This window comes from Lingula anatina, chromosome 1 (assembly GCF_051362555.1).
Source record: "Lingula anatina isolate TDL-2025a chromosome 1, LinAna3.0, whole genome shotgun sequence".
NCBI classification, from domain to species: Eukaryota; Metazoa; Brachiopoda; class Lingulata; order Lingulida; family Lingulidae; genus Lingula; species Lingula anatina.
Window position 1 is genome coordinate 60,084,522 of NC_141767.1, and position 22,607 is coordinate 60,107,128.

The 22,607-nt window shown below is 35.1% G+C and overlaps 2 protein-coding genes across 5 annotated transcripts; one reads left to right on the forward strand and one right to left on the reverse strand.

Moving 5' to 3' along the window:
- Positions 1–1,003: 1,003 nt before the first annotated feature.
- On the forward strand, positions 1,004–11,961 carry LOC106171730 (uncharacterized). Of its 4 annotated transcripts, none has more exons than XM_087013258.1 (11): positions 1,004–1,149; positions 2,811–2,941; positions 3,236–3,450; positions 4,018–4,152; positions 6,326–6,460; positions 6,681–6,734; positions 7,045–7,368; positions 7,778–7,840; positions 8,042–9,208; positions 9,582–9,629; positions 10,073–11,961. In XM_087013258.1, the coding sequence occupies exons 2-11, from the start codon at positions 2,830–2,832 to the stop codon at positions 10,115–10,117; spliced, it is 2,298 nt and encodes a 765-aa protein (XP_086869384.1). In that variant the 5' UTR covers positions 1,004–1,149; positions 2,811–2,829; the 3' UTR covers positions 10,118–11,961. The 4 variants fall into 4 exon arrangements, with proteins under 4 accessions (XP_086869384.1, XP_013407635.2, XP_086869434.1 ...); XM_013552181.2 differs by having other exon boundaries at positions 8,042–9,196; XM_087013308.1 differs by lacking the exon at positions 1,004–1,149 and adding an exon at positions 2,459–2,609.
- LOC106171736 (RNA 3'-terminal phosphate cyclase) lies at positions 11,853–22,426 on the reverse strand. Its single transcript, XM_013552192.3, has 11 exons — positions 22,233–22,426; positions 21,898–21,998; positions 21,608–21,751; positions 21,162–21,285; positions 20,687–20,745; positions 20,211–20,352; positions 19,510–19,634; positions 14,305–14,363; positions 13,470–13,564; positions 12,796–12,900; positions 11,853–12,347 (listed from the first exon to the last, which is right to left on the reverse strand). Exons 1-11 carry the CDS (start codon positions 22,374–22,376, stop codon positions 12,264–12,266), a joined length of 1,182 nt encoding a protein of 393 aa, XP_013407646.1. The 5' UTR covers positions 22,377–22,426; the 3' UTR covers positions 11,853–12,263.
- Positions 22,427–22,607: the final 181 nt, after the last annotated feature.

Genomic DNA, 22,607 nt, shown 5'->3' on the forward strand with positions numbered 1-22,607 from the left:
CTAGACATTTTCTGAAACATTAGGTATCATACTAGCTTCCTGACAAGTTGCACATCGTTCTTCTTTGGTAAAAAGAAACTAGATCGATTGGAGAATAGGAGATGGTGCTGCGAGTCTGTCTGTCTGTCTGATTTTTGTGTGAAAACAGATAAATCTAATAATGATTATATTTATTAAGTTGCTTGACTAATTAAAGTTAAGTTCCACTTGGGCAAACAATTCTTCCGCTTGTTTGCTTTTCATAATTTTTTAAAAATTTTTGAATAAGTGAGTATACGATTTTCCGTGCGAAATTTTTCAATTTCAACAACATGACCTTGAGGTCACTTAAGGAAAATCCATTGTCGATTGAAAAGTAATCGTAAGGGCCCGTTTCAGTCTCAGGGCAGTTGTCGTACGCCTTCCGTGCGGCTTCCTTGAATATCGATACGTTATCGGTACCGCCCCCTACGATTGACCCATGTGAAGATAACGCACTTCAGATTCATGCAATCACTAGCTTAAAAATAGCTTTACTGTTGTTGATCCCTCTAAAAAATCAAAGGTTGAAGTGAAAGAGACTAACAACAGATTGACAAAATCGTAGAGGCTATTCTGATACCGTGAATCCGTAGGCCTACGATAAGGCCTACGTACAGTTCGATATCACAGGGCCACTACCGGCCTCTGTACAAACGCCACACGAAAAGAGATTTATGAGAGTATACGAGCAACATCTCATGGCAAATGTAATCTATGCTTTACTTGTGCAAAACAGTGAGTAACGGGTTTTCTATTAATTAGCATGTTCAACGCTAAATCACACATAAAAACAACGCGCGCCATATATTTCTCCTTCCCCGACAAACACATGCACACACACAAAGAAGACACGCCTCGGTTTTTTTAGGAAATATATTAACAGATGGCATGATCACCGATTTTTGTCTCAACAGTGCTGATATAATGATAACAGCTTATTTATTTTTTGCGCATCCAACATTTCCAAAATAGAATAGTCTATATTAGTCATTGTGATAGGTGTCTGAGGGATGCATTGTGTTAAAGTGGTGCTGTAAAGTAGGTCATGTGACATTTGTATAAACAAGATGGTGGACCGACCCTCCCCCCATTCATCAGGTTGTTGAACTTATTGAGCTGTATTTTTAGGTAAGTGATATCGGAATGCAAAAGAATAACCGGTTCAGTAGTAAAATTCTCATGGGCCATTTCTGAAGTACTTAGCTAGAATTTTTATGTACCTCTCCTGGAAACTGAGTTTTTGTTTCACAATTTTGAATGAGTGTCATTGATTCAAAAATAATGTATTCGTACAAATTAATGGTCGTTCATGTTCCATATGCGTGAAAGCTACTTGTAGCTTTTTATCCATTATAGACAGCATGCACGACAGCATTTATATATTATAATATATTTGTAAGGAGTTGAAGTATGAAAAGGTGTGCTCGCAGAAATAGTTCTACTCCACATGCTCGGCTGTCTCCTCGATTTGTCAGAGAAGCTACTGTAGAAACCACATAAAACGACATAAAAGTACCACACTTTAATATACCCCAGTTGTTTCTTAGTTTTGCTGAAAACATTTGTGTCCTTATGTAAAAGGTATTATGTTACTGTTACTACTACAGATTTTAGATGAGAGTGCATCACCAGCCCTGTTGATTTAGGTACATGTACATGTGTACTGAGTACATATAAATTCAATTTACAAGGTGGACCAAATCTACAGTACTATTCTGCCTCAGAGTACTATCAATTGGCTTGATTTAATAAATAATGCAGTTTAAATAACACCATATGAGACTTTATCAGTATTGATGATATTCTCTCTGACTATTGATAACCTGTTTTCATTCATGGTATTGTCTGCCATAATCTGGTACCTGGTATATGTTTGTTCTTGTCAGAGAAAATGGTGATAGGTGAAGCTGGCATAGAATGATAGATGGGGAAGATTTTGACATATGGCTGCTTTATTGTTTGTAAGACATGTAGTGCTCAGTCAAATTAGGCATGACTACTAGTATTTTGATAGAAGTTGACTTGCTGTATCAATTTAAGGAGGTAGACTGCACTGTTGTATAAGGTTCTGCTCACTTATTCATATCATTGATAATTCCTTTTAAAAGTTTGATAAAATTCTGTGCAATAATAAAAATAATAATAATCATTGCCATTCAAATGGTAAAGGTATACATATTTAGCTGCAGATTTATTTGCCAGAAATATTTTATCTTAAGTCTGTATATATACATGTACACATGGACGATATTGTACTTCTTTAAAAAAAATATCACAAGCAGTTCCTTACCATCCTAAAAGGTAATACATGGACTTTGTGCCCAGTGGTATCTTTATATGGCTCTAATGGGTTGGTATCAGGCTTTGTCCCTGTTTAGTTTACTGTTGTGGAGATAAGAATGCTGTGAAGGAAACATTTGCATACATATCTGAAATTACAAGTGCAGGGGGCGGATCAGGGGAGAGATTACCAGTAGGGTGGAGGATGGTACAAATGACTTATATATTTTGTCATTATAAGAAGTAGTCAAGACATTTGTCGTGCAAGATCCATTCATTGGAAAGATACCGAAAAGTACAAGTAGTTAGTAAGTGCCAAAAGATTTGTGTACGTTTTTATTTAGGAATAGCTTAGGTTTTGCAAATTACTTCATTGGACCAATCTTTGACCCTGTCATGTGTTTCAGCTCAGTGGACTCTGGAGTAGAAACTGGATCATGCTAGTCTAAGAGATGGCAGTATGAAGCAGTAGTTTTCTTTTGCAACCCTTTGCTTTATTTTTCTTATAGTTGTACACATCAGCTGACCATGTCCAGTACCCCAGAGCCTACCCCTGGGGACACCCTTCCAGCAACCACAGAGACCCCACCTTCCTCACAGTCCAATACACCAGTTAAAGGGCAGAAAACAGTCAAGAAAGGTATGTAAATACTCTGGAGTAAAATTTTAACGGGGATGATGTTATAAGAGTTTCTGTATTGTTTTCTTCATCCATATCCTTCTTTGGGCAATACAATGGTTTATTGACAGTATAAAGTGATAAATGGGCAAATACTGTTGAACATATTAAATTTGTTATTTAATATATATATATATATATATATATATATATATATTTATAATCAGAAATTTTGTGCTGTTCCATCCTGGTGTATACTTATCCTTACTATATTGAGTTGTTGTTTTTTTTTACATTATTTTTTTCCTTTTGCAGACAAAAATGACCCTGCCCGGTTTGAAGGCGAAGGTGTTAATTTCAAAGCAAAGTTGATAGGTATTGATGATGTCCCTGATGCTAGGGGAGACAAAATGTGCCAAGAAACTGTCCAGAAACTCAAGATGGCCATTAGGACTGCTAAAGAACACAAGCAAAGGATTATTCTCAACATATCAGTGGATGGAATGAAGATTATTGATGAAAAAACAGGGGTACTCTTATTTAATATTTCTTAGGCAAACCTTAAAAAATTCGATAACTTTTAAAAACTTTTGTCAAATTTTAGAAGTAGAATTTACAAGTATTTAATTGTCTGGGTGAACACAGCATTTTAGTTCTTGTCCAAGGCTGCTTAGAATAGTTAGATAAAAAATGTACCCAATTAATGCTAGTATGATTTCACCACGTTGCTTAGGGCTGTATGAAGTTGTGCTGATAAGTTTATTTGTTCTGTTTAATTGTGTGTATTTTTGATAAGTTAAGATTTTTAAAATCTTTTAGACAGGTAAAAATACCTGATTTTTAGTACCCCAGTTTTCCCTAGATGAAAAATAGTTTTATACATCATTAAGTGTTTTCGGTAATATCTCAGTGATTGTATTTATTATCTGTTCCTTTTATGCTCATTGTTATTGTATGCAGGAAATCTCATCTTCACTCTAATGTACCAGTGTTCAAAATATGCTATTTGGTCACCTTGGTCAGTGTCACCTAGACATGAACTGGTTTAAGTGTAATTACCTCTCTGTATACACTTGTATCTGTACATATACTTGCAGGCAGTAAACCATACCCACCCAGTACACAGGATCTCCTTCATATCCAGGGACGTCACAGATGCCAGGGCATTTGGATACATCTTTGGACCTGGAGATGGGAAACACAAATTCTTTGGCATCAAAACTGCTCAGAATGTGAGTTAATAGATGCAGAACTGCTTTTTTATGTACAGACACAGATGTGTCTGTACATATAGCCATCATCTGCGTCTGTCGTCGCCGTCGTCGCCGTCGCCGTGCACTTTTACCGATAACACGATAAGTGGAAAACCATTTTACCTTTTGACTTGAAACTTACAGAACTGATGAATGTTCATAATACGCAGGTCAAGTTCGAAAATCAGCATGATCGGGTCACTTTTAGGGAATTTATGCTGTTTTTTCACTTTTTTCAGCATATATGAAGCACCGATAACACGATAAGTGGAAAACCATTTTACCTTTTGACTTGAAACTTACAGAACTGATGAATATTCATAATACGCAGGTCAAGTTCGAAAACCAGCATGATCGGGTCACTTTTAGGTAATTTATGCTGTTTTTTCACTTTTTTCAGCATATATGCAGCACCGATAACACGATAAGTGGAAAACCATTTTACCTTTTGACTTGAAACTTACAGAACTGATGAATATTCATAATACGCAGGTCAAGTTCGAAAATCAGCATGATTGGGCCATTTTGAGGGAATTTATGTTGTTTTTTCACTATTTTCAATATAAATGCAACACTGATAACACAATATAAGAAAAACGGTTTGGCCAATTGTAATTATACTCACAGGAGTGGTCAATCTTACTAAAACGCAGGTTGAGTTCGAAAATCAGCATAATCGGGCCATTATATTAGAAGTTATACTGTTTTTTTCACATTTCCTCAGATTCAATTATTAGGCATGTTAACAGTCTCATTATTTAACTAATAAGATGCCTAAAAGTGTTTGTTTGATATTTCCTGCATCTTTACAACATTGTTAGTTGATTATGTAAAAAACATGGTAAACTTGTTATCATGTATTGTGTAATAAAGTGTCAAAAATGGAAATAAACTCATATCATTGCAGTTTGTCAGATTCAATCATCCACTATGTTCAGAATCTCAGAATGGAGGAAATTAGACATTTAACACTGTTCTATTGATACTTTTCCCATCTCATCAATTTTCTTAGTTGGTCATATGAAAATGGCAGTAAAATGTTTATTTTGTTTTATGTTAAAAAAGTTAAAAATGGAAATAAACCCATTTCAGAACAGTGCTGTCTTGTTTACATTTTGGCATTTTCAAGGCGTGACTTTGAAGTTCCATGGGCCTGAAGACCTTTGCTAGTCACATTTTCTGAATATCTGTGATACAAATATTTTATAATTAAAAATTGATGGTCATTAAGCTGTTAAACATTATGTAATATTGCATCAAAATTTGAAGAAACTCCTATTTTGGGCACTGCTTCCATGATGACCATTTAAGGAAAATCATGTCACTTACTGTTCTCAGACTTACAGGAAACAAACATGGGACTAAAATACAGCTTCAGTAGGCAATGCAGTCTGTTTGGTATTTTTTTTTTTTTTTGGCAGTTAAACAGTTTTTTGTGAAAATTTAATTTTTCACATATTGGCATTTGCAAGGTGTGACTTTAAAGTTCCATGATCTTGAAGACTTTTGCTTGTCACATTTTCTGAATGTCCATGTTACTAATATTTTATTTATAACATTTGATTGTCATTATGCTGTTAAATATTATGTAATGTTGCATCAAAATTTGAAGAAACCCCTATTTTGGGCACTGCTCCTATGATGACCATTTAAGGGAAATCATGTCACTTACTGTTCTCAGACTTACAGGAAAGATACATGGGTCTAACATACAGCTTCAATAGGCAACGCAGTCTGTTTGGTAAATTTTTCTGGCAATTTAACAGTTTTTTGTGAAAATTTAATTTTTCACTTATTTGCATCTTTATTTTCTGTTCTTTGTCTGTACATTTGACAGCTTTGCTGCCTTGTTTATACTTCATTAGGCACCCCTTTTATAGTAGCCATTATTTTTTGGACTGCTCATACATTTGCCTCATGAAATGAGAACAAATTTTCTATATTTACTGTACTGTAGATGGCTAGAATTTGTATATTTATTGTTGAAGAAGCATTTTGAGAAAGCATGGCCTTTGTGGTTACTTAATGTAAAACTTTATTTTCAATGTAACAATTTTAAAATTATCTGTTCATAAAATAATATATAGAATGAAGGTTTGTGTCCCCACAAAAAAAGGATATTGTTTGACTTAACTGCACTGTACAATTTTAGGCAGAAGGGGTTGTCCTGGCCTTGAGAGACTTGTTCCAGTATGTCTTTGAGATGAAGAAAAAGGAAGTAGCAGAAGCTAAAAAACAACAGGAAGAACAACAACAAACAACAGAAAATCAGGAGAGCACATATCAGGTACGTCTTCAAAGATTTTTAAGCCATTTGGACCAATTGGTTTTCCCCAATGCTAACTTATGAATGTATATATACAATTATGTACATGCAGTTCAGGGTTACGACAAACATGTTAGTAATATGACCCTTTATCAAGTAAGTAAATACAATGCCTTTTTTTGCATCTGCAATATGCTAGCTCTGTGTACTGTTACCATGAAAATTGTAAACTCTTCCTCAGGTCCCCACCAACAATGGTCCAGTATCAGCAGCTGAAGGAGAGAGTGCATATGCTGTAAGTTTTTAACATATCTGAGGGATTCTCTCCTATATTTTGTACTGAAAACAAATTGTTATGTCAAAATAAATACACTAAATGTGGATTGGGCCAAATAGCATTAATAATACAAATAAGTGGGTAGCTTGCAGCATACAGTATTAAAAGATATTAATGTGAGGCCCATAGCATACTCTTGTTACTAAGATTATCATGTACTGTTGGGAATAAACTTGGATGACATAAGGTTAGCTTTAGATCTGTAAATAATGTGTTCAACTGCAGTACTGCCATCTTTGTCTAAGCAACAAAACTGATATATTGCTAGGTCCCCCAGAACAATGCACCTGTAGTAGCCCCCAAGCAAGAGGAGAGCAGCAGTTCAACTGGAAATCTATTGAACCTGGAGACAGAACTGGAAACTTTACAACAGGGAATCAAGCAGATTGATGCCTTTAACCATGACTTCTGGACCAGCACTGAAGGCAGTCTTGGGTCAGGAAAATCTGCACCAGACCCATTTGTTGTGAACAGAACACCTGCCTGGGGAACAGCACAGATGACAGCTACGGGAGCCCCTGGTGGAGCATGGGGACAACCCACACCAAATGCTCAAATGAATTTTCAAGCAAACTTCCAACAGCAAATGCCGGTAATGTATCAACAAGTTTGGCAGACCTGTAATTTAGCTTAGTTATGAAGAATAACTCACTGAGACATCAGGATATAGATGCTTGATTGCACTCTCATCTCCAGTTGCACTGGCCACATACATCAAACAGTACAGAAAGGATTACATAAATGATGGCTGCCATATCAAACCACCTTCCTTAAGTTAGGACTTGAAATGCCAGAATGACATGTGTTATACTTTGATATCTGTACTTACTTATACTGGATTATTAAAAATAGTGTGGTTTTTGAAAATAGTTGAGGCCTTTGAAAGGTTTTTTGTTTGTTTGTTTGTTTTAAAGACTATAAATGATATTTTAATGAAAATGCATTGACTGTATTCACAAATTGGTCCAATATATTGCATATGAAAATTGTGTTTTGACTAGGCGCAGCCAGGAATGCAACAACAGTTTGGTACCCCATTTGGAGCCCCTGCTGCATTTAATAATGTAAGTATCTTCCCTCCCTCCCTTCCTTGGTTGATTATTGCCATGTATTTTTCAGCAATTCACTGCTCCTCCTTTGTCAAAAATGCTTAAACTAATGAAATATACTATATTTGGTCATAATTCAGTTTCATTTCAAATCTGGTCAATCTGTTATAATCAAGATTTGTAAATGTCTTATATGTGTTTTCTTTGTTATTCTAGCCAGCACCTACAGGGCTTCCCAAGGCTACAGACCCTTTCAATGACCCCTTCTTCCAGTCCAAACCAGCCCCCTCTCAAGCACCAAAACCACAGTTTAACTCACCCTTCAGTGCTTCCAACATGTCAGGAATGGGATTTAATCAGCCTGCATTTGGCGCACCTCCATCACAACCACCCCCTGCAGCTTCCAAGCCAGATCCTTTCAGGGATGATCCATTCTTTAATCCCCCTGTAGTGACATCTGCGGCCCCTGCTCCTGACATTGTACCCCAGGGAGATGACAGATACCATGGATTGGATGCCTCTCTGTTCACCACAGCTAATCCTGAACCTGCTGTTCCTACACCTTCCATGGATCCTTTCACGGGCGACTCCCCCCTGGTGCCAACTCAGATTCCAGGGAGCAACCCCAATGAAATACAATCAGTGCCAAGCAACACAAAAAAGAGCATGTTTGAAGATTTGGACATTTTAGGCAAAAAAACATCATCATTTGTTCCAGCTTCTCAACTCTTCAAGGCTGCTGAGCCACCAAAGAAAAGTTTGAATGAATTGAAAAGTATTCCTCAAGGTAGTTCTATTAGTTCAAGTTCAAATAGTGATACCATAGATCCATTTTCTGTAGATTTTGCACCACCAACTGTAACCTCTGCACAGCATACCTTTGCTTCTGATTCAGATAGCATGAGCACTGCTTTAAGCTTCGGTCCCTCTCCCCCTGTCCCCAAACCAAGGTCACTTCCAACACAAAAGGCACAGAAAACAGAAGTCAGTTTTGATGATGATTTTGGTTTGCCCTCTCCAGATGCACCCCCACCCCCTCTGCCCAGACAGGGTACTATAGACATAGATGAGGCCCCAGCACCTCCCCCACGCCCCTCTCAGAGCTCAGCTGCACCATCTGCTTTACCCCGCTTGCCAGCCCCACCTGTGCCAAAACCTAGACAATCACTACTCAGCAGTGACTCCACTAGTGCAAGTGGCTCCCCTGGTGTCAAGCAAAATGGTGTCCAAGCTGGTCAGCTCAGTGGTGGGGCTGTGGACCCTTTTCATGGTCCAGTGTCCAGTGGTGGGGTCAGTAGTGGTGCTAGTCAGCCATTTGGGAACTCATTCAATGATGATTACTTCTCCTTACCTGCAGTCCCCAGTGGGCAGGTGAGTGGACAGGTAGGTACATGTACAGATCAACTGCACTAATTACAAGAGGCTGCATTTCATAATAACTGCACTACTCAATGCATGTAAGACTAAAATTAATAATTTCATCAAGTATTTGTTATCAACAATCCCCATGTGATTCTGTTATAAACACTTGTATTTACAAATCAATAAAAAAACTATTCAAGGATACAAGGATACTTTCTTAAAATGTCTGTTTAAATTTTTTGATTTTCTCATTTACCTTACATAAGCATGTACTATCATTAAATGTTTGAATAACATTTTCCCACAAACAATGTAATATATAATATCTGATTTTTCTTACATAAAGTAAAACATTCTTTTTGAGAGTGATCAACACATGGTAATTCTACTTCAGGGAGCCAGTGATCCTTTTGGATTTGGAAATTTTGGTGAACAAATTCAGGTAATAATTTGGTTTAAAATTTTAATATTGTTGCTATTCAAATATACAAGCATTATAACAGTGTTTTCATGACTCCTTTAGACTGAAATTGACAGTTCTTCTTTCATCTTAAAAATTACAAGGTATTGAAAAAATCTGTCAGATTCTGAGATTGATGTGATTTGGTTAAGGCATGGGAAATGCATTTAGATGATTTTAAAATATGTATACATGTCAGGGCTCAATATATCTACAGGAGTAATTTGCCTGGCTGATTTCTGCTGTCAGCTTTCTTTGTATTCAAACCTGCAAGGCGTAGAGGCATTGATTTTGGAGTGGGACAAGCAACTTTCCAGATCTACTTGCCTGATGGAGCTAGTTTCTGAAATAAGTTTGTCTAGCCCTGATACATTATCACATAGTGCATAATAATTGCATAAATTGAAGGTTTTGCTTTATTTTAGGAACCAATATATGCAACAGTGAACAAACCAAAGAAGCCTACATGAAACTTGGCAGACTGGAGACCCCAACCGTCCAAGTTACTTTTTATCATTTCTACCTTCTACATTCTATTTATAAGGATGAGGAGCTAATACTCTAGTTCCAGGATCAAAGTTACGTATCTATGATCAAATGAACAAATACTGAAGGCCACAGATATTGAATAACTGCATCAATGACAACCTCTGTGTTTATAGTAAATTTACTTGTTTTATTACATATCTTTGACAAAATTAGTACAATTTACTCAAACAAATTGAGGCATTAAGTATGCATTTTTGAACTGTCTCAAGGGGATCAGTGGGGTGCAAGGTGATGCGATTTAATGATTTTTATGTTAAAATGGTAAACATACCTGTCTACATTTCATTATTAAGTCTAAGGTCAATAAGAAGTGCCAAGATTGATTTTATATCATTCATAATATTACTTAATGTCTATGCCTTAGTTCAATAGGGACGCAAAGCATCTTTAATGTTGTTAATATATATTCAATTTTATATTGTTAATTGTTGGTAGTGTATAGAATGATACTGCTATATATATACAAGGCAGAATCTATTAAATGCATATGTATTGATAAAGACTGAAGTCTTTTAAGGCAAGCCATAATCTAGTAAGCTTAATTGGTTTTGAGTCCAATAAGGCCTGTATTTTTTGTGATTCAGAAATGTTTTAAATTGGTGTTTAATTTTCTGCAATGTTTGTTATACTTCTATATTATTTCTCTCTTGTTTAATGACATTGCTAGTCAATTTTATTGTTAGTCGACCTTAATTTCAGAATCTTGAAAAAAATCAAAATTACACAATTCATGCATGTGAAAATGATAATTATACACATTTTACAAGTAGGATATGACACTCTTGATTCATTCCAAAGACATGATCAGTTGCATATAAATTTAAAGATGTTAACTTATGCTCCAGTAATATGCCAAGCTAAGTATGCAGAGTCCAATCAAATAGAAAATGGAAAGAATACAATGATTTCATTCCACAACTGTAATATTATTATTGTCACAGGTACATGGTATACTGTAGATACCGTATATCTGCAGTCTGTAAAAGGAAGGTTTACAGCAACATAGTCTTTGTTACTCACACCTGCTAATACAAGTTGTGAGAACAACCAGTAAGATCAAATGTATCGAGTTTTGAACTGATGTTTTATTCATGATTTTAGCCAACTTCAATTTTGTGCCCAGAAAACACATTTCAGTGGCATGTCATCGTTATCAAAAGGTGAAAGGAAACATGGGAAGTGTGCAAAGGTTTTGTAAACATCTTTTTTGTGATTTTTGTCAGCTGAATGAGGACAAATCATTGATATTTGGCAAATTAACAGGGTCTAATTGCACCAAAGATATGAAGTGTCCCAAATAAGAAATTATCAATATTCTTGTTTTACTTTTTCTATTTTTTTTTTTTTTATATTGATTGTTAACAGCATACAGTGTGAAAATACTTGTGTATCATAACTTTTAGTGAACAGCATTCACATTCCTGTGAATGTTATTCAATTGTTGCGGACCGAGTTGCAATTATCCTTATTATTATTATGCTATAACTGTATTACTTATTCATGTTAGAACAGTTGCTATCTTGCTAACTTACAGTTAACTATAGGAATGCACAACTTGTTTTATGTTAATTTTAACTGTTTAAAGCAGTATTGTATTAAGAAAAAATGTTTAGTTGAAATTATAATCCATCAAATATTACATTGAAAATCGGCATATAGTCTAGTGTACAAGCTTTATTAACCGTTCAGTGATGCTTAGGCAATACATAAGTTGCATGTTCAACATTGTGTACCATCTGTAATTGAAAATATATGATCTAACATACTTTTTAATTTTTTTCTTCCCTTACTATTCTATTATCAATGTTTTCAAAATTTCAGAAACATCGTTGAAAGTTCAAACAAAGATTGTCTATAGTAGTAAAACAAGATCATGTGACACAATAGAAACAGAGTGTTCACTGAGTAACACGGGATGTAATTTTCTGTATCAAAAGGTGTTAGATCATCTTTCTTTCAAATACTGTTTTCATTTTTTTCTACAATTGCAAAATATATCAAATTGAAATATGAACTAGAGGGTGTCAAAGTGACTGCTTGCCTCTTTTTAATTTTAACTTCAGTTTTTTAAATTGCTTTGTTTTCCAATCCCATTCCTTCACATGTTATTTGCCATGTTTCCCCTTGAATCTGTTTAACTTCAAACTTGGCCTAGATAAAACAAATAATGCAAAAAAAGTCATTCACCCTTCTACAACAGATTAGAAATAAGATCAACCAAATACATTTGTTAAGGATGATGCTCATGTAAAACTTTCTGCTAAATTAATTTACCACACCTAATTTAAAACAATTTCCTGAATCAAAGTATTATTACTTTCTTCCTCACTCTTACCGGCTGAGGCATTTGGATAATTTTTACTTTCATTTTTGTCTTAGATGAAATAATGAATATTCGTACAAGTTTCTTTCAAATGCTATTTCTTACCTGCAACATCTGCTGAACCAAATGAATTGCTACATGTATATCTTACTCATTGTCTGCTGTGGCATTCTAGATTGCTAGATCTCTTACCCATGTCATATGTTATTACATAGTTTGATGTATCTCACATGCACGGTTTTATAAACTGCTGTCACATACATTGCTCTGTCTTACCTGTGTCATCTGCTGTGCCACATGGATTGCAGTCTCAGTGTGTAAACTTATTGGACCACACATTATCACAGATTTGCCCTTAGCAAGGGCCATAAAAATTATAAGCTAGAAATGAAAAAGTAAAATAGCATAACTTCAGACAGATTCTACTAAATAAGAAGAATAAAACTGCCGTATGTGTTAACACTTAAAGCTAGGGATAACAACTCTTTGTATGAGATTCATATTTAACAATAACTACTTTGTAAACAACTCGTAGAAATATAATAAATTCTATTTTACCACCAAAACGATGTTATTGCAATTATTGTGGAATCTGTGTTTGCCATCCATGTGACCTCTATGAGAGATGATTATAAAAAACTTTTTAGGAAAAAATAGGGGCCAACTTTGAATGTCGGAATGGATTCACTACTCATTGATAAGTACGAGAAAACTGTGGTTTACCCCAGATAATCCATTCTTTGGCCAAAATGAACAGTTGTTATCCCTTTTATTAAGTAATTCTTCCAACATGGCTAAATGACTGAATGATAAATAATATTGCCTTTTGATCTTACACACAAAAATTAACTAGGCAGCAATATCAAATATGCAAACCTGATTCAAGACTATGAATTTAGTGAAATGTTTAGTACAAAACTTAAATAGCAATCAACAAGAAATCAAAATACCTGATCTTGTAAGTACTCATCCACACATCCTCCATGTTCCAGACTAGTTAACAACATAGTTGCTGCACTTTCACCAACATCTTGAGCAGGAAGACCTAAATATATATATAAATTGTTGTTTTATTTTTGTATATATATAAATTGTTGTTTTATTTTTGTATATAAATTGTTGTTTTATTTTTGTATTATTGTTGTATTATAATCATACCTACACCAATCTTATACATAAATTTGAAATTTGTATGATGTGAAATGTGATGTGTTAAAGCATCATTAGTAAATTTCTTTATAGGCAGATCTCTGTGCAAATGTTCATGTTCATTGATATGATACCGTCAAACATGCACGCAAAACATCAAACAGTAGAGAACAGCAGAAATTAGATTTAAAACTAGTTTTGAAAAGAAAAATATTAAAAACAAGCTGTGTTATTTATCTATTATTTATTTTTTGCATTGAAAAAAGTATTGTAATCGAGATGACTACAAAGTGCATGTGCTCACAGGGGTGTAGGTGTTAGAATGAACCTCCCTTTTTGCCAGAAAAGGCCCATTTAGAATCAAAATTTGATCTAGGTTCTATGTTCTACTTCTCATCTTGGGTCGCATGAACCAGACATGAGCATAAGTTTTAGAATATCTCTGAACATCTATTGTGGGGAAAAAAACACTTATCAGCCAGCTGGGTTCCAGGGCCGCTTTAGGTCCTATAAGAATGGAGTTAAAAATCCCGGAATTCAGTGATTCTGGTAGAAAAGCTCATGTCTGCAAAGGGTAAAACAGACCCCACTTTTTCAGAAAAAGAAACCCCCTTTAAAACAGATTTTCATACTTACCTTTCTGACCTAGAGCTGATCCAGCCAGCCTGCAGCCAGTGCTTGTTTCTGCTACCAAACTACAACACCAAACATGATCAAGATATTCATTCAAGCAAATAGTAAACTTGAGGATCAGAGAGGCGATACCGCCTCCGAATATTGTACCACCAGCTGGAGTAAGCGCGATCGTATAGACCCCCCACACACACAAAAAAGGGACACCACCACCAGTCTTGTGCTTGACAAGCTGTAAAAAATGCAATCAACAAGAATTCTCAAAATATGCAAAAAAAAGTATATAACTAAAAATGGTACAATCAAAGTTCAGTTAGTAGTAAGGTAGGGTAAAGGTCAATTTCAAGGTCACAGTAAATTTCCAGTATATGACTTCCTATTCAAGTTCAATAGTAACTATGGACACATCTCTGCCAGTATTGGAGATAAAAGGGAACCAAAATTTGTAAACTTCAATTCATGATGAAAAGTAGGTCAAAGGTCAATTTCAAGGTCACACTTAGATTGTCTCTAATGACTTCTATTCAAGTTCAATAGTTACTATGGGCATATTTTTGCCAGTTTTGGAGATAAAAGGGAACCAAAATTTGCAATGTTAAGTTCATGGTAAAAAGTAGGTCAAAGGTCAATTTTAAGATCACAGTAAATTGACTTTAATGACTTCTTATTCAAGTTCAATAGTAACTATGGGCGTATCTCTGCCAGTTTTGAAAATAAAAGCATTAAAAAATTGCAAAGTTCAGTTTATGGTGTAAAGTAGGTCAAAAGTCAATTTCAAGGTCACATTTAGATTGCCAGTATATGACTTCCTATTCAAGTACAATAGTAACTACGGACCTATCTCTGCCAGTTTTGGAGATAAAAGGGAACCAAAATTTGCAAAGTTCAATTCATGATGAAAAGGGACTAAATGTTATAATTTTGGAGTTACAATAATGTGCCATAAATTTCGTACAGAAAAAATTAATTAAAATAAAGAAAAGGTCATTTTGGTCAAAAATTCTTGAAATGGGAGGTGCTCCGAAGTTCCAGATGTTCAAATTTGATGAAATTATGTCATTTTTGACCACAAGTCGCCTGCCTCGCCAAGCCTTATGTTTTATTTTTCCGGGGTTCAAAATTTATTATCCATTACCATACTGCACATTTTGCTTTCACCACCAATATGTACTTTTTGATACAGCGTAACTCGAAAACCGTATGGAATACAAAACAAGGCAGCAAAGCTGTCAAATGTACAGACAAAAAGCAGGAAATAACAAAATAGGCTACTGTCAATTCTGATACAAAAGTACATTATGTTAAACTGCAAATTCAACATCAAATTTTAATTATGCTCAACAGGTAATACCAATGTAAGTAAAATGTGTACCAAGCATAAGGCTTCAGGCCCATGGAAGTTCAAGTTCACACTTTGAAAATGTAAAACTTCCAGAAAAAGAAGTCAATTAGACTGCTTTTCCAACGTCAGGCTGCATTTTAGTCCTGTATTTCTTTTTTGAAAGTTTTGCAATCATAAGTAACATGGTTTTCTCATAATGGTCATCATGGCAGCAGCACCCAAAATTGTGTTTTCTTCTATTCTGATGCAATATTACATAATGGTTTACAGCATAATGACAATCAATTTTTAATAAGAAAATATACCTATCATGGATTTTCAGAAAATGTGACTATCATGGGTCTTCAAGCCTGTGGAACTTCAAAGTCACACAATGAAAATGCCAATATGTGAAAAATTAAATTTTCACAAAAAAATGTTTAACTGGCAGATTGCATTGCCTACTGAAGCTATATTTTAGTCCCATGTTTCTTTCCTGTAAGTTTGAGAACAGTAAGTGACATGGTTTTTCTTAAATGGTCATCATAGTAGCAGTGCCCAAAAATAGTTTTTTTTTTTCAAATTTTGATGCAATATTACATAATGTTTAACAGCATAATGACCATCAATTTCTAATAATAAAATATTAGTATCATGGATATTCAGAAAATGTGACTAGCAAAGGTCTTCTGGTCCATGGAACTTCAAAGTCACAACTTGAAAATGCCAAAATGTAAACAAGACAGCACTGTTCTGAAATGTTTTTTTCCACATTTTTAACAATTTTTAACATAAAACAAAATTAACAGTTTACTGCCATTTATATATGATCAACTAAAAAAATTGATGAGATGGGAAAAAAATCAATAGAGCAGTGTTAAATGTCCAATTTCTTCCATTCTGAGATTCTGAACATAGTGAATGATTGAATCTGACAAACTGCAATGATATGAGTTTATTTCCATTTTTGAAACTTTATTACACAATACACGATAACAAGTTTACCATCATTTTTACAAAATCAACCAACAATGTTGTAAAGATGCAGGAAATGTCAAACAAACACTTTTACGTATCTTATTAATTAAATAATGAAACTGTTAACATGCCTTAAGAATTGAATCTGAGGAAATGTGAAAAAACAGCATAACTTCTAAAATAATGGCCCGATTATGCTGATTTTCAAACTCAACCTGAGTTTTAGTAAGATTAACCACTCCTGTGAGTTTCATGACAATTGGCCTATCTGTTTTTCTTATATTGTGTTATCAGTGTTGTATATATGTTGAAAAGTGAAAAAAACAGCATAACTACTAAAATAGTGGCCCGATCATGCCGATTTTCGAACTTGACCTGCATTTTAGTAAGATTAACCACTCCTGTGAGTTTCATGACAACTGGCCTATATGTTTTTCTTATATTGTGTTAACAGTGTTGCATATATGCTGAAAAGTGAAAAAAAAAAAACAGCATAACTTCTACAATAATGCCTCGATCATGTTGATTTTCGAACTTGACCTGCGTTTTATGAATATTCATCAGCTCTGTAAATATAAAGCCAAAAAGTAAAACTGTCTTCCACTTATGGTGTTAACGATAAAAGTGCACGGCGACGGCAACATGGACGGCGACGACAGATGCAGGTGATGGCAATATGTACATAATAAAATATATGTATCGTGGATTTTCAGAAATTGTGACTAGCATGGGTCTTCAAGCTCGTGGAGGTTCTAAGTCACACCTTGAAAATGCCAATATGTGAAAAATTAAATTTTCACAAAAAACCGATTAACTGCCAGAAAGAATTACCAAACAGACTGCATTGCCTAATTAAACTGTATCTTAGTCCCATGTTTCTTTCCTGTAAGTTTGAGAACAGTAAGTGACATGGTTTTCCTTAAATGGTCATCATGGGAGCAGTGTCCAAAATAGGGGTTTCTTCAAATTTTGATGCAATATTACATAATGTTTAACAGCATAATGACCATCAATTTTTAATAATAAAATATTAGTATCATGGATATTCAGAAAATGTGACAAGCAAAGGTCTTCAGGCCCATGTAACTTCAAAGTCACACCTTGAAAATGCCAAAATGTAAACAAGACAGCACTGTCCTGAAATGTGTTTTTTTCCATTTTTAACAATTGTTTAACATATAACAAAATTAACAGTTTACTGCCATTTTTATATGATCAACTAAGAAAATTGATGACATGGGAAAAATATCAATAGAACAGTGTTTAATGTCCAATTTCCTCCATTCCGAGTTTCTGAACATAGTGAATGAATTAATCTGACAAACTGCAATGATATGAGTTTTTTTCCATTTTTGAAACTCTATTATACAATACATGATAACAAGTTTACCATCATTTTTACATAATCAACTAACAATGTTGTAAAGTTGCAGGAAATGTCAAACAAACACATTTACATATCTTATTAGTTAAATAATGAGACTGTTAACATGCCTAAGAATTGAATCTGAGGAAATGTGAAAAAACAGCATAACTTATAAAATAATGGCCCCATTATGCTGATTTTTAAACTTGACCTGCGTTTTAGTAAGATTGATTACTAATGTGAGTTTCATGACAACAGGCCTATCGGTTTTCCTTGAAATGTGTTAACAATGTTGCATATATGCTAAAAAGTGAAAAAACAGCATAACTACTAAAATAGTGGCCCGATCATGCCGATTTTCGAACTTGACCTGTGTTTAAGTAAGATTGATTACTCCTGTGAGTTTAATGACAACAGGCCTATCGGTTTTCCTTAAAATGTGTTAACAGGGTTGCATATATGCTGAAAAGTGAAAAAACAGCATAACTTCTACAATAATGGCCCGATCATGCTGATTTTCGAACTTGACCTGTGTTTTATGAATATTCATCAGCTCTGTAAATATAAAGCCAAAAAGTAAAACTGCCCTCCACTTATCGTGTTAACAAGGAAAGTGCACGGCGCCGGCATCGGCATCGGCGATGGCATCGGCGACGACAGACGCAGGTGATGGCAATATGTACAGACACTTCTGTGTCTGTACATAAAAACGGAGACCACTGCCAGTGTTGGGCTTTACATGCTCTACAAAATGCAAAAAAGAATGGGTCTCTGGCATTAACGGTTCCCGAATTAGAGACAGTTTTCAGTTTCGGTATCTTATGGCCGCTACTCCCGTGAAAATGCACCAATTGACCCCAAATTCACGGAGATGAAAGATGACCTGAAGGGTAACACTTTCCAATAATATTATTGGTTAAGTCTGTGTGGTGTCTGAATAACAGGGCAAATAATTTTTTTTTCGTAAAAAATTTCATTTTTTTGAAAATTTTGGCCCATTTGACCTTGAAATAAAGGTCAAAGGTCAAATCCAAGGGCATATTTGAAATCTACACATATGACTTTTGGAAAGCCGTCTGTAGAAATTTTTCCCATAATTCCTCCCGTGGGTAGATAATTAGCATTTAATTTTGCCATTTTTAGACAAGGGTGCATTGCAATGAGTGCCACACCTAGACCCCAATACCGACAAAGCCCAAATTTTACGTGGAACGAGTTGAGATTATAGGTGACCTAAATCGAAGAGATGGGTAGGGAGGCCCTTACCGTCTAGGAGGAGAAGCGGTAACGGTAGCCATCCGGCGGAGCCGGCGGAACGATCCGGACGGGACTAAAACCATGTGTACCGCCAGCGCTAACGCTGGTGGTACAATTACTACCTTCTTTACAGAAACACTTTAAAATTTAATAAGTTCCTAATATTTCATTGTAGTTATCAACTTTCTAGCTTTCTTCAGTGAAAAAAAAATGTTGAGTTAAATCAAAAATGGAACTTGCAAGAAAAATTTATCAAAAAACACCCTTTTGTCTATGTCTCTCATACATGACTCCAGTTCCTGTTCCCACTGCATGATCCTGTGGTTCCTTCACCACCTCAATCTGTATAGGTATCTGTCCTAACCTTCCCTCTATCATCTTCCTGGCTACACTGGCCATGGTTTTAGCAACCTGAATATACATTGCCAATTATTAGTGTAGCTTTATCTATTTTAAACTTAATCATTATATTTTATTTAACTTTCAAACAAAAAAAGGATATGGCTTCTAAATCATTGATTAACACATATTTTTGCAATTTAAATCATCTGAATGAAATTCACCTATGTATTTTGTATGTTAAATCACAGAAGTAAAGATATACTTCCACGGTTAAATCAAAATGTAAACTTTACATAAAAGGATGTTGATTAGTGCAAAGAAGACTCTCTGAGAAACTTTAAAAAATACTGACAACCCCTTCATCAACTTTCCTGATAGATTTCCTGGTATTCCCTACATGTAAGTTGATTTGTTCAACTTACTGACGGCACCTACCTCAGTAATAAAGGTCACCCTACAGGCCTGTAGCCGGCAATTTCAAAAGGGGGTTCTTTTTCTGAAAAAGTGGACCTTTTACCATGAAACCTTTATGTACCTAGATAAAATCTTTAACCAAGAGGGGACCTTTTCCTAGCAAAAGGGGGGGGGGGGGGGGGGTTCTTTCGAACCCCCTGACTCCCCTGGCTACTGGCCTGCCCCACTTACCTTGATTGGTAATACTCCAGCAACAAATGCAATTCCTGTCACTTTGATTACATGACCTCTGTCTGTCATCTCAACTGCATGAAGACATCTGACTGGCTCAGTCCTCACATGGACCTCACCACCGCCTTTGGGATAATAGCCCCTAGGTGTTTTATGCATATTTACAATTGAAATCACAAACTTTTCTTCAAAAAGACACATCCTATAGAAAGAAATCCCACCCAGACATGTTTACTTTATATTTACCAATATTTCAATCTTAAATTTACACCCTATATAATAGATCTTACTGGTATAGCAATGTATGCTACAAGTTCTCCAACTAAAGGGGCTAAGAATGAGGCAATACTTCAACCACCTCAAAGATCAGAGTGAAAATTGATTAAACAACCCTATTTTACTAATATTATTGGATAATATAACATTACTTTTCTCATTGTTTATGAAAAATATCTAATATTCAGAAAGAAACTAACCTTTTTATAATATCACAACTGAAATTAACTCCAAATCTTTCAGCTATTGGTTTGAATACCTGAAGAAAAAAACTTTCAAGAGGAAAATAAAATAACCATGTACAGTAACAAACTGTAACACAATAATGCTGGTTAGAACAGTTACTCATTATTAAACAGCGTCTCTTAATAAATGGATTCTTCACTCTCATAGTAATTGCAGAATCCTCATACACATGCAGATTTAAGGCTCTAAAATCCCTTTGGATCTTTGAGGAAACTGTCAATCTTTTTACAATTATATACACTTTAATTATTGCAAATGGGAAATCTGACTTTTATATTTAACATGGAAAACTTTCAGTTTTGACAGCCAAGAGAGATGGACCTGGATTCCTTTCCAACTACAAGATTAAATAGTTTGTTTCTAACAAAAGAAAATGAGTGATCTTAAGTGAAAACTTCTTACATTTATTCCAATTCATCATTCCCTTACCATAATTGTGTAGTCTAGCTGTGGAGCAAAACTAGCATTTGTTCCTCCTTTAAGAATCATCTCTGTAGGTCCACTAGCAAACAGCTGGCAGGGCAAAGACACTTGGATCAGAAGGCATATACTCCTGCACATGAAAAGTCATAATAATAACTAACTGATATAACAAATAACACAAATGATTAGATATATATCATTTATTTCATATTCAATATGAAATGTATTTTCAGAAAAAAAGAAGCCTCAATAAGATCATTCTAAATCTGCTTGGTTATGTTACCTAAATCAACCTTTGCCTAAATTTGCTGTTGAGATCAAGTCTTCACAAAGTGAACTACACTGAGAAACTTGATATATCATGTTGGCATATCAATTTTTATTTAATAAAATAATTAAATAATTGTAAAACATTTTACAAATGCACCACTGTGTGCCTGTGACATCCTTACCCTGCTGTTTTGGTATCAGCCACATGTGTCCCTGACTTCACTTTCCCTGGGAAGAATGTGATATCTGTTGATGAGACTTGTCCTCCTTGTAGTTTTCCTTCACAGAGCTCCTGTACAAGTTCAAGACCTGTCAGATGCTGTGGCCTGAATTACATTGAGTATTGAAGGTCTTAAAAATACAGTTTGGTAAATTTGCCTCTTTGTTCTAACATATCTTAACAATTTAGGTGAATATGTAAATTTGAACAACAAGATTTGGCTTAGTGAGATGTCAGAATTATGCATATCACCTTAATCCAGGCCTGTCTCTCCCTGCTCGTATATTGTTCACATGGATCGGTTTTCCTAGAAGGCAACTGAGTGCAGCTGCATTGCGCAGTATTTGACCACCCTGTATATCATAAACCAAATATGAGAAATAATTTACATACATGTACATACATTTACAACTTGCCAATGAAACATAATTACTAATGTTTGTCGGTGAAAAATAATTATAGATGCAGTCATATTTATAATTTACCGGGATACTTGAACAATCCAAAATTGTGTGTGTGTGTGTGTGTGTGTGTGTGAGAGAGAGAGAGAGAGAGAGAGAGAGAGAGAGAGAGAGACTTAACGTTACCCCTTCTAGAATCCCTCCGTCGATATCAATCATCTTGTCGGTCGACATTCTATCTGAAGCAAAACGTGACACCGAAATAAATTTTTCTGGGTGCTCGGTGAATCTGCCAGTCGCTCTACTCACTTTCACAAGCAGTCGCAACATAAATGGCCTTGACTTTGGAATCGAAAATGAAAGAAAGGGGACACGCCTCTGCAAGACAAGACTGGAAAAAAATGAAAACCTCACACTTTTTACAGCTTCATAGTGTTTTAAATATACAGTTCTATTGTAATTTGTCAAAATAGAAGAACGTCGTTTTTAATGTGCCAACAGAATTCACAAACTTTCTAAGTTTGGACATTTTTCCGTTGTATTAAGCTTCTTCATCTTGAA

Excerpts from the sequence above, each read along its gene's own strand:
- LOC106171730 (XM_087013258.1), top strand. The coding sequence starts at position 2,830 with ATGTCCAGTACCCCAGAGCCTACCCCTGGGGACACCCTTCCAGCAACC. Across the intron at positions 4,153-6,325 it reads GCATCAAAACTGCTCAGAAT|GCAGAAGGGGTTGTCCTGGC; the intron begins GTGAGTTAATAG and ends GTACAATTTTAG. Across the intron at positions 9,630-10,072 it reads ATTTTGGTGAACAAATTCAG|GAACCAATATATGCAACAGT; the intron begins GTAATAATTTGG and ends GCTTTATTTTAG.
- LOC106171736 (XM_013552192.3), bottom strand. The coding sequence starts at position 22,376 with ATGTTGCGACTGCTTGTGAAAGTGAGTAGAGCGACTGGCAGATTCACC. Across the intron at positions 20,353-20,686 it reads AGTTGTGATATTATAAAAAG|GGGCTATTATCCCAAAGGCG; the intron begins GTTAGTTTCTTT and ends TAAAACACCTAG. Across the intron at positions 14,364-19,509 it reads GGAACAGGAACTGGAGTCAT|TTTGGTAGCAGAAACAAGCA; the intron begins GTATGAGAGACA and ends TTGGTGTTGTAG.